Source organism: Nuphar pumila, chromosome 17 (assembly GCF_984573655.1).
Source record: "Nuphar pumila chromosome 17, dmNupPumi1.hap1.1, whole genome shotgun sequence".
In the NCBI taxonomy this organism is placed as follows: domain Eukaryota; kingdom Viridiplantae; phylum Streptophyta; class Magnoliopsida; order Nymphaeales; family Nymphaeaceae; genus Nuphar; species Nuphar pumila.
Window position 1 is genome coordinate 75,908,078 of NC_143265.1, and position 12,168 is coordinate 75,920,245.

General features: G+C 41.7%; 1 protein-coding gene across 1 annotated transcript; it reads right to left on the reverse strand.

Annotated features, from left to right (window-relative positions):
• Nucleotides 1-1,077: 1,077 nt before the first annotated feature.
• Nucleotides 1,078-4,916, reverse strand: LOC149812271 (uncharacterized). The gene is made up of 3 exons (XM_089993654.1): nucleotides 4,606-4,916; nucleotides 4,175-4,379; nucleotides 1,078-4,011 (listed from the first exon to the last, which is right to left on the reverse strand). The coding sequence occupies exons 1-3, from the start codon at nucleotides 4,623-4,625 to the stop codon at nucleotides 1,669-1,671; spliced, it is 2,568 nt and encodes an 855-aa protein (XP_089849780.1). The 5' UTR covers nucleotides 4,626-4,916; the 3' UTR covers nucleotides 1,078-1,668.
• Nucleotides 4,917-12,168: the final 7,252 nt, after the last annotated feature.

The following is a 12,168-nucleotide window of genomic DNA, read 5'->3' on the forward strand; positions in this document are numbered from 1 at the left end:
TATATATATATATATATATATATATATATATATATATGAAACATAACTAATTTCTTAAGAGGGATATGCTAGTTTGGCAGTTCCACATGGTATACCAAAATAAGCATCAAGATATATGGTCCATCCCGTAAGGAACATTGGCTAATTAACAAGTCAGTGATGCTATCATTCCTTATTGAAGGTTGCATTAGTTTGCTACACGTTTATCAAATGAACAGAATGAGTTATCTGTTGATAAATTCTGAGAGCAGCCCATGTTCTTGAATGAGGGATCTGTTGATAAAAAATGAGAGCAGACAAAGTCCTCGTCTACTGGTAGCAAAGACTATGACACATTCGACGCATGGCACATGGGGGAGTTTGATAAGCCCGCACAGCACATGCAGACCTTCACCTTTTAAGATTAACCTCAATCTCTCTGGCAATAAACCGCTTGTGGAACTTTATCTCAAGCCTGCCAAGAATAAACTGAACATGAACTTGGATCATAGCCATCAAAACCATCGAGGCATGACATACCCGGTGCACACATGAACATGAGCACACACGCACACAGTACCTCATCCACTACTAATTAGAACAGAATCAACAGATGCACCATAGACACACACACACACACAGTGCCTCATCCACTACTAATTAGAACAGATGCACTGTAGAATCATCGCAAGTTTGTTCATTACAGACACACTAACAAGCAGAATTTGATAATGCCAGAATGTTAAGCCGTCGCCAAATGAACATCAGTACAAAATGAATAGAGCAAATAAGTAGAGTGGTAACATGAATCAACAAGGGCATCACCCGAAAACATGATTGCAAAGTTGATGGATGATAGAATAATTTAGTTGATCAAAACAGCATGAGAAAACAATGACTGGTTTTAGTAAGCTTCTAAGACTGATCATATCTCCTATTTCAATCATGCCATCTTTTGTGTAACTACTTCAAATGTTGATTTAAACTACTTCCCAAAACAGAACTGCAACTAATTTGCAATGGAAGATTCATGACCATATTTTCCAGCATCATATTTTCATAACGTTACTCAAATGAAATGATTAGCAACCTGGGATCTGTAAATCTAAAAATTCCAAAATCTCTTCTGCAACAATAAACAACAATCTTTACAAATGAAATTATAGATACATCACTGTCCAGGCCAAAAGTTTCATCCCCTACTTAGAATCTACAGTTCAGCCCTTATTTGAAGTTCAATGACATTGATTACAATATTGAAACGATTGCAGTATGGAGAAGAGCATACTATGTGCAAGCAGACACTCCACTCTACAAACAGATATGTGATTGCAGTGTCTCAATTCCAAATTGCAGATGTACACCATTAGAGGACTCTTCCTCATGTTGTCATACATGTAAGCACATTGGATGATGGCAACTACAAAAGAATATCTGACAATTTTAATATCACATCTAGAGAAAGTTTGTTCCCCAACAAAATCATCCTAAAACAAGAGCATCAGATATTTCCATCAATGGCTTCTATTCTCGGTTTTTGAAGTGTGAACAAACAGCAGCACTGAGACTTTGTCTGTCATGGATAGGGACGATGACATTCTCTCCATAATCAACACAAACTTGTAAGTATAAAAAAATTGAATCATAAACACCTGTTCACCAGTCCAATTCTCAGGCATGTGGGAAAGCTCATTTGTGGTTGTTCTTTCTCTTCAAAAGGTCTCCAAACCTCCACAGAAAAGCTTTTTTCTTTTTCTGTCTGGCAGGAGAGCTTTTGTTGCTTTCAATCTCTTCCAATTGGAGACCATCTACGTGATCATAATCATCGGACTCTCCATCGTCCAACCTCGAGGGTGATGGTGTTCTCAACTCTGATGTCATGTCAACTGATTGATACTGGGGTTCAAAGTCATGCTGTTTTCCCACATCAGCAGAACCATTCATATTTACTGGATATAAATTTGATTCCTTGTTTGGAAAACATAAATTCACATTTTCTAGAGTAAGAAGATGCACAGAGTTTGTCTTTTCATCTGATGATGATACACTGAGGATGTGCTTAGTATCACCGAGTCCTTCAGTTGATGTTCTACCTTCATCAACTGCTCCTTCCAGCTTTACCTCTGAAATCCCTTGAATCCCACATTTCTCAGGCGAACTCGTTTCATTCTTGAACAAATCATGATTGATTTTGCTTGATAAATTGCAGTTTCCATTGGAGTTTGTTTCTAATGCTGCTTCCAGCAATCTCATCAATGTGTCGACTTCCACAAGTGCTGCTGCTTCACTGTCCTTAAGATATTCATTTTCATGGATTGTACTCTCCATCTCTTTCTGAATCTTCGATAACCTTTCTCTGAGTCGCAAGTTCTCGACAGTAAAAAGCTCAAAGGCTTCCGTTGCAGCATTTGCTTCAACCTCAGCGTGTTCCACAGAGCCCATGAGTCTCTGTTTCTCCTCTTCTGCTGCTCTTGCTTCTTCTTGAGCTTCCATTAGAGAAGTCATCAATTTGCTGTTCTCTTCTTTTTTGGTGGCAATCTCTTCTTCTGATATTTTGATGCAGTTAATGAACTTCATTTCCTTTTCACTCCAAGCAGAAGTAGAATCATTCAAGTCCAATTTAGCTCTTTCAGCGGCCTCTTTCAAGCGTTCGATTTCTTTCTTCGCATTATCTAATTCTAATTGAAGTTCATCTTCTGTGCTATTCACATTCATCTTGTAGCGCGCTGCTTCAGCCTTTAAGTTCTCCAACTCTGCTTGTGCAGATCCCAGTTCCTCCTCCATTTGGTTAGCCTCAGTGGTGACTTCATGGAGAGCCATTGCAAGATCATCCAGAGCCTTCTTGCTCTTCTCCTCTGCTTCTGTCACCAACCTAAGCTCATCTCTTAGAGAGCTTGCTTCTTCTGCCAGAGTTTGCATGTTCAAAATCGCTAACTCTTCTCTCTCTCTCGCATCAAGCAAATCTTTATGCGCGATTTCTCGCACCGACTTGAGGGATTCAACGGTTTCACCCATGTCGTGAAGATCAATCTTGGCTTCCTCAACACAACGACACGAAGTTTCCAGATCGTTGCTTCTCTGCCTGACTGAAGCCTCCATTGCTTCCATCTTCTCTCTAAGAGAAGATATTTCAAGTTTGGCTTCTTCAAGAGATATCTTTGCTTCCTCTAGCTGCTTCGTTAGCGATACCATCGATTCGAATGCTTCGCTCTCGGCTGCCTTGGCAATCTCAATTTCTTTCTCCAGCACCTCAATCCTCTCCTTGCTTTCCATTAAGGAACTCGTTGCCTGAGACTCTGAATCTCTTGTACTGCTAAGCTCGAGCTTCAGTTTCTCCAACAATGCCTCCCTTTCGCCCAATCTCACCTCAACATCATGCGCTCTCCCGATCTCCTTCTTCAGAGAATCGATAACCAATCTCGACTGACAAGCCAATTCTGCTGCTTCTCTTGCCTCTGCCTCCCACTTAGACTCTCTTGCTACTTTCTCCTTCTCTGCCACCATTCGAGAAGTAGATACCAAATCCAGAAATCCCTTCAGCGACGCGAGCTCGGCCGATAGATCCTCAATTTTATTCTCATTCGCATCGGCCATCTTCTTAGCACCATCGGCCTGCTTCAGTGCTAAATTCTTCGCTACCGATGCCGCGGACAGCTCCTCGTTCACCCTCTCCAGCTCCTGCTTAGCTGCAAGCAATGCTGCAGAGTCCAAAGACCGGTGCTTTTGTACTGCCTCGAGTTCGAGATACCAAGCTTGATCCTTCTTCTGGGCAGCCTCGATGCTCAACTGCTCCAACTCATCGACTCGAAACTTCTCAACCTCGGAGATCTCCTGCGCCCGTTTCTGCGCCAGGAGAGCCTCGCTGAGCCTCGAATTCGCATCCTCGGCAATCTTCTTCATCTCTCTGAGCTCATCGAGAGCTCGCGATTTCGCGTCCTCGTCGATCGCCAGCTGATCCTTGGCCTTCTTCAGATCCACCTTAGCCTCTCCCAGTTTCTGCTGCAGCTCTGCCCCCCTTCCCACCACCCGTTTCTAGAGAGAGAGAGAGAGAGAGAGAGAGAGAGAGAGAGAGAGAGAGAGAGAGAGAGAGAGAGAGAGAGAGAGAGAGAGAGAGAGAGAGAGTCACCAAAATTGAGCTCCCCACCAAAAGAGAATCAGAAATCAAAGACTAAAAGAAAATGGGAGAAGGTTATACCTCAGGAACAGAGTTGGTGGTGGTGATGGTGGTGATTTTCAAAGGCTTGCGTTCTACCAATCTGGGTGATCTATCTGCGGACGCCTTTCCATGGGTAGAATTCGGTTCGGAATTGGGAGATACCTTTGGGATCCTGCTAGCGATCTTAGAGGTAGACGTGGGGGTAGATAAGGAGCTCCTGCGTGCCATTTCAGACGAAGCAGATCTGTGCACAACAGAATCCCAATTCATATTAATCATTGAATCAGAAAAAATAGATCACCCATTGGAATTACATATGGAGATGCTGTAGAGCATATGAAATCCAGATATTGATGAAAACTGGGTATACCATCCACTTGTCTCGATGTGGTGAAAATTCGACAGCCACCAAAAGAAGAAAGCAGAAACGAATCGAGAATTTGAGATTTGGCAGAGTTTGAGATGCGTACCGGGAATTTGAAGACAACATCTTACGAAATTTTTGGTTGAGATGGTGAGACTAGGAGGCTGCAATCATGCGAGAGAGAGGTGGCGTGGCGTAAGGATGGTATTTTTTTTCTGTTAACCCTTTAACTCGCTGGTCTCTTTTGTCCCACAGCACCAGCCAACAACCGCAACTCTCTTAAGGGGGAGTGATATACATTTGGAATGAGAACTGCAATACGTAAACCGGCAAAATATATATATATATATATATATACCCATGATACCGGAAAGCTGAAATAGCAAAATATAAACTGGTATGAATTCAGATTTTCATAGTTTTTTTTTTTGCAAATCGTAATTGGATCAAGAAATATGGCTTTTTATGTTTGTATATTTACGAAAATTCTGAACCGTTCATTTTCAAGCTTTAAAAGATCCTATGAAAATCTTGGTGCATACCAGTTTACTATTCGACGAGTTTACATATTTTAGTTACCTTATATATATTGAGTTAAGGATGAATATCGGGTCGAGTCAGGATGACTCTATATCGGATCAACAAAAGCCCGACAAACCAAAATAGATTGACTGGCCGAGCTTTGCCCGACACTATTCGGGTTGGGCTACCAATCTGGTGGTGTCTGTGACCCGCTAGATAAGCAGCAGCACCAGGATGCGGAGTATTGGAGCATAGAGAGAAGACTCTGTGCGCCGAGTTACCCACTTCGTCTCATCTCTTTGGTGCTTATTGCACAAATATTTGTGCAATGATATTGCACCTGATCTTTTTTCACCTTTGAAGAACCCTGTCTACTCATCAGCCGCTGCCTCTGTTCTTCGTTTCAATGAGAGTGAAACACTTTTTACCTTTCAAAGAGGTGAAAAAGATCAGGTGCAATATGGTTGGACAAATATATATTTGTGCATTAAGCACCTGATCACCGTCCATCTTGGAAACAGGGCCTGTCGGTTGCGGAGCTCAAGGCCTGATGCAGAAAATGCACAAATATTTGTGCAATCATATTGCACCCGAGGACTCTCCAAAGAAAAAAGAAAAAAAAGAGGATATCGTTCACCTCTCAAAACACAGAAGGATAGACAGAAGCACGTGTCTCTCCATCTTCTCTCTCCTGTCACATTACATGGCCAGCTTTCAATCACATTACATGACAGACATGACAGATGGCCAGGGTGTTTTTTAATATTTTGGATGAAAACGATACAATTTTTTAAATTTAAAACTTCTTTTTTTCCAGAAAAGGTTTTTTTATTTTTTGTTTTACCTGTGGCCCAGCCAGGGAGAGGGAGAACATTTAACCTTTTTTTATAGGCACCACATGGGCCCGTCTCGGGCTACCCATGTACCTGAGCCCGACCCGATTAGTTATCGGGTCAGGCTTGGCCCGACAATTTCGGGCTGTACTTTCAGGGTACCCGATTAGCCGTGGGCAGCGCGACCCGATGTTCATCTCTACACTGAGTGAAATACCTTCTCAAGTCCCAACAGCATCACAACCTCTGTCCAAGTTCGTCACAAATATTCGTGGACAAGAGGACATGTGACTTGGGTTCCCAAGTTCAAATTTTCTTTTAAAAAACAGGACACGAGGACACAGAATTTCTATACGTGTGGCAAGTTGAAGGAGGTGTGTGTGTGTTTGAGAAATATTTTTCAAGTAAACATGGCCATCATGGTGTAAACATCCTTGTGGTGGCAAAGGGCGCCACTCATGGGTTTTGAGCTTGTGATGTCCGGTAAACTTGGCCACATTCACATGTGGCCCCTACCAGCTGAGTGGAGTCTTTTTAGGCTTTTGCAAATTTTTCTTATGACTATGATACTATAAAAAAAATATAAGCGGATACAAGCACATCTTGGGGCAATTCGAAACTCAAGTTCTTTTTTTTTTTAAAAGGACATAAGGATACAAAGTTTTTAAATCTTTAATTAATAAAAACTATTTTCTGATATTTTGATATTTAAAATATATTTTGTTGAAATATCTTAAAAATATAAAAGTATTAAAATAATGACTGCACGTGTCAGAGGCTGTGTCACCGTATCCATGCGTATTTGGTCGTGTCATCAAGGAACGCGGCTAAAATGGCATGTCCCTTGTGACTAGACCATGTTTGATCCTCTCAACCTTACTCGGGAGGTGGGGGCATTGTACTATAGAGGGGATGGGCGTTTGATGGGGATATTGATGCCTATTGAGTACGGGTGTCAACGGGTTGGGTTTACCTGGACCCCACCTGTACCAAACCTTATAAGGTCTGGGTATGGTGATAAATAAGAAGACCCGATTAAGACCCAGGTCGGGACTTGAAGGTCTGATTAATACATGGACTAAGGTATAATTTGTGAAATTTTATATCAGACCCCCACCTGAGTTTCGATTAAAACCTGTAATTTTTCAATGTAAAAATGATAAAAAAATATATTGTTTTACCGGGTATGGCTTGGGTCTGGTTCATGTAATTTTTATTAGTTTGGGGTATGGTTTTTCTTATGATGGGTCCGATTAGACGTGGTTTTGGACCCGATACCATACCCAAAAATTTGAGCCAGGTTTCACCTGGGTCCGAACCACACCCAACCCTTTGACACCACTACTATTAAGTGATGCTCGAATTTGAGCATTTCATGTTTAGGTGGGTTAAAAAGAATATCAAGTTTATGTCTGTGTCCCTGGCGTGTCTTGAAATGATTCATTGTGATCATATCTAGACAGATAAACATCCATATTGTTTTCCAAGTCCTCGTTGATAATGCTTTGTGTAAAGGGTAGGGGTCTGCCTAGGGGTGGCAAAACCTGACAGGACCTGCCAACCCGCCTCTTAGGCAGGTTCGGGTTGGGCTTAAGCCAACCCATTTAATAAATGGGTCGACCCGCCTAACCCGTTTATTAAATGGGTCGACCCGCCTAACCCGTTTATTAAATGGGTCAGGTTCGGGTTGGGGGTATGCCAATCTGCCAACCCGGCTGACCCGTTTAATAAACGGGTTAGGCGGGCGGGTCAACCTGCCAACCCGCCAACCCGACCCACCAACCCGCCCATTACCCGCCAACCCGACCCACCAACCCGCCCATTACCCGCCAACCCGTTTTCCCGAACCAACCCATTTATTAAAAGGGTTGGCGGGTAATGTCGGGTTACCAGTTTATTAAATGGGTCGGGTTAATGTTTGCCACAGCCGACCCGTTTAATAAACGGGTCGGGTTCAGGTTGAGGTATGCTGACACGCCAACCCGCCAACCCAACCCGACCCGATTGCCACCCCTAGGTCTTCCTGACTTTAGTTTGTTAATAAATAAATAAATAAATAAATAAATATATATATATATATATATAGAGAGAGAGAGAGAGAGAGAGAGAGAGAAATTGGAGTTTAACTGTTTTTTTTTAACTTGCAGAAACCGCTTCAAGATCATAGACCTAGTCATACTGGTTCTGTTTGCCGTACTTACAGTCACTGTCCTGGCAGCATAAAATTCCGAGGGCTTCCCTTTCAAGGAGTCGCAAAGTTTTGGCTTGTGCAAATCCCTTGATTTGCATATTTGGCTGCAACCAATTTGGCCAGAAGCAAACGAATGTGCAACCCATATATGCTTCGCTTTGAGTCCTTCACTTGTCAAGCATGCGTACAAGCATTTAGATTTGATGCCTTCTTTTTTCTCTTGTCAACTTTTTGCTGCCCCACTATATGCATATTTTCTTTTGCCTTGTGTTGTTGGCCTTAGCTTGCTTGACAACTTTTAAATGTTTTCCGTGTAAAGCCAAAGGCTCATTCACTCATGAAAGCAACTGCATACACATCACATGAAGAATGCTTTTGTTAGGACCTCTTTTGGTTAGGACTGTTGGATTCTTCGTATTGGATCTAGTATGGACATAGGGTCTCACATATAAAACCTATATTGGATAGGTATGTTGAGTCCAAAGTATAAATCCATGTATTGGATCCAGAATTAATCATTGGATCTTACAAGAAAATCCAATGGCCCAAGAGTAGTGGGCCCTTGAAGAGTGTTGGGCCTACAACTTATTGGATTTTCAGAACAGTTGGGATAACTGTCAGTAATACTGGGCTGAGAACCGGCTACCCAGGGGAGGCTACTTTTAGACATCCCCTGCATTCTGTAGGATAGATTGATATCACCCTATAGCAGGCCGATTTTTCCCGATCTCCCATTCCCTTCTCGTAGGTCGAACTGGTGCTCCTCCCTCACTACCCCCAACTGGGTTCCAAAAGCACAAGAAGGACCCTTCAAATATTATAGTTGTGGGCATTTTTTGCTTGTTTGGAATTGGTGGATGTATTTATCATTGATGTTTTGGGCTTTTTAATAGGTGAGCTGAGGGATTACCTTAATGGAATGCCACCCTGAAACCCCCTGGTCATGAAAGTGCCATCTTACCATCCAGCTATCACATTCAATATAGTGTTTTATAATTGCTTATTTACTTAAATACTTTGGATCTAATTAATTTAATGAAAATCTTTGAATATTTCACCATCAAGTTTTACTGCAACATCAACCGCTGATTTCTTTAAATGTTACATTCTTAAAAAAAATCCTTACATAAGTACATGTTTAAGCTAGTGTAAATCAACCATATAATAAACACATCTATTGGTTTAGATCATGAAAAAAACATCAATGACTATGGGTTTTGAAGGATTCTAAGTCTCACCAACCTAATAAAAGGGGGTCTTATATACAGTAGGTGGTAGTTGCCTATAGCTAATCTGCTAGGATTTTGAAAGGTTTTTTCATACTTTTCTTAAATCTGACTGTAAAGATGTGTTCTACATGCATGATTTTATCAGAATTGACTCTTGAATAATCCAAGTAGGTTTTTATAAGGTTTAAAAATCAATAGTCTAAGATTTACATAAATACTCAAGGCTTAAAAATCATAATTTTAATCCAAAAAACATGATCTAGGTATCATTTCCTAGCAAATGGACCATGCCGAACACATCTGCCATCATATTTGTGAAAAACAACCAAAAAATATTGTTCACTTGGGATAGGATGGTGGTGGGCTAGAAAAGTGATAGGCAGCCACCACTTTATATATATATATATATATATATATATATCACTCTAAGTTGGCTTTGCTTTAGTTTAATGAAATGATTAAATTGTTGTTGACATTAATTTTATTTGTAAAGAGCCATGAGCTCAATTTTTGTTAACCAAGGTCAAAAGATAATTTCATGGTTATGAGGTCTTCGAGATGAATTGAAAAAAATCAAGCGGTTAAATGTGCTAACTGAAAATAATGCAGTATATGAGGGGCAGCTTAATTCTTGTAATTAAATTTACTAAATATAAATTGTTTTGTAGGTATTTTATTTGTCCTAAACTCTAAGGCATATTCTTTAATGGATATTGAGTGTCATATGCTAATTCTTTGAGAGCTCTTGCGGCGAACCCAACCTGGGCAGCCTAACGACCTTAGGCCCCACATCACCCTATGTGCGACTACTAAAATGATCATTGGCACTGCATATCACTCCATGCACTACTACATAGGTAGATGTTCATCCCTACACACCACCTCATATGCAATGATTTAGCCTAAACCATGACTTCGCACACCACCCTATACACAACACCACAATACCCTTCACGAATGTGCAAAAACAGTTATCGTTCGAGTTCCGAAGAAGGGGTGACATTGATGCCCCTCCAAATCAACAACCAAATTCAATAACATCCAAAGCAGCAATACAACCACATGAAAGCATCACCCAGGAGACCTACGACTACTTCATGGCTGGAGAGAGGCTGTTGTCGACCCTTAGCCCTGCGGCCAGTTGATAGCTATATGTCGTAGTAAGCAATGCTACCCAAACCATTCACCCACACTTAGGAACTCACTTGTCAGGCCCTGTGTCACCATGCACTGTTCATACTACCTAGTATGATCCTTGAGAGAATTAGCCCTAACATACATGCACCCCCGTGTATACCAAACACTACATATGAGATACTCTTATTCTGAGTTAAGAGGTACTTATCCAAATCTTCAAAGGCATCCACCAGTACGCTGGCCCAACACAATATAGAACAACACACTAAGTTTGTGCCACCACACACCATCACACAATCACTGATACCATTGTCCATCACATGCTATGCTACCATTGCATGTCACCGATAGCCCAATACATACTGCCCGCTATTATATCTGATGAATTTGCCACTAAATGGTGGTTCACAGTGTCCTCATCATATTTTGACCCCCGCAACACTGTACAATGCACACACATCTCTTGCCAAATGCACTCATCGTCTACCTGAACGTTAAGTACCTTCTATCACCCGCACGATTGGTTGTGCCAACGATACAGTCTTGCAATACTCACTGCACACAACATTTGTCTTCACCGAGACTATGCATACATATCGGTCTCAAACATTGAGTGTCCAATTTCACTTGTGAGCCTGAGGTCGACCTGTGACACTCTCTCCCATCCAACTCTTCAACGTCCTCATCGAAGTTAGCGCTACTAGGAATAGAATCTTCAGTCAAATTATCAATTTCTCTTCACATAATTTTCTTTGGCCTCATTCCCTATCCAACTCAAAGTTTCGCTCACAAAAGATCCAACCTTAACAACATAACCCTTCTTGCATGCACGCTCTCCTCGTGCACAACCAACATCTTTTCAACCCTTTCACCCTGACTTCACAAACACTCAATACATGTGACCCACATTCTGATCGCTGCAATATAAAGTCAATTTCAAGGGTTTTCCTCATCCTCGACTTCCTCTGCAGGTTCTCATCGACCTTTCACTTGTCTTAGTCACTTCAGGTTTCGTCAATTCTATTTGATAGGGACTAAGCCTCTCAGGCTGGTCAGTCACCCCGTTCTAAGAGCCCAATGCTCTTTGTTACCCTGGTGGGTACGATCTTGCTTTCCCAGCAAACCAGCCGATGTCCATTCATTGCAGGTCATGTATCAGCTTTTAAGAACATGGGAGACATCCTCTCCAACCTACTACAAACCTATAATTGCACCCTAATCTTTGATCCTAGTCTTAGCCTAGCCCTGACCTATTTTTCAGGACTGAAAACCCAAAATTTCCTTGCACTGACCTCAACACCACAGGCCTCTTTGCCCCCATGGCACTTTGTGAGGATCCTCACTAGCACAAGCCCTTCATCGAAGATCTGTCAATATGTTGCGCCTTCTGACACACTTTATTATCAAGTTGTTTATCTTTCTGAGTTACTTATCAACAAAGAACAATTTCTTTACCAAAACATGCAACCATCCTCAAAATTTCAGGCACCTTGAACCTTTGGGTGTGCCTCGCGCACACGCCAATATCTACTAGTGTCACTCCCAGGCATTTGGACTTCCATCATGTGGCACATTCTCTCGACTTTACCACACTACCTACACAACTCTCAACACGTTGCATCCCATACCATGCTGCACCTTAAGTTACTTCGACAATGGTCTACTATTCTCGCAGCCCACTGTCATCCCCAAGCCCCGAACCTAAGAGCTTTTCATCTAGGAAAACTAACACATACCTTTTACTCTCGTCGTATTTT

Coding starts and splice junctions, on each gene's coding strand:
- LOC149812271 (XM_089993654.1), bottom strand. CDS start 4,625: ATGTTGTCTTCAAATTCCCG. Junction 4,380..4,605: donor ATGTTGTCTTCAAATTCCCG/GTACGCATCTCA, acceptor TGTTGTGCACAG/ATCTGCTTCGTCTGAAATGG. Junction 4,012..4,174: donor CCACCAACTCTGTTCCTGAG/GTATAACCTTCT, acceptor CTCTCTCTCTAG/AAACGGGTGGTGGGAAGGGG.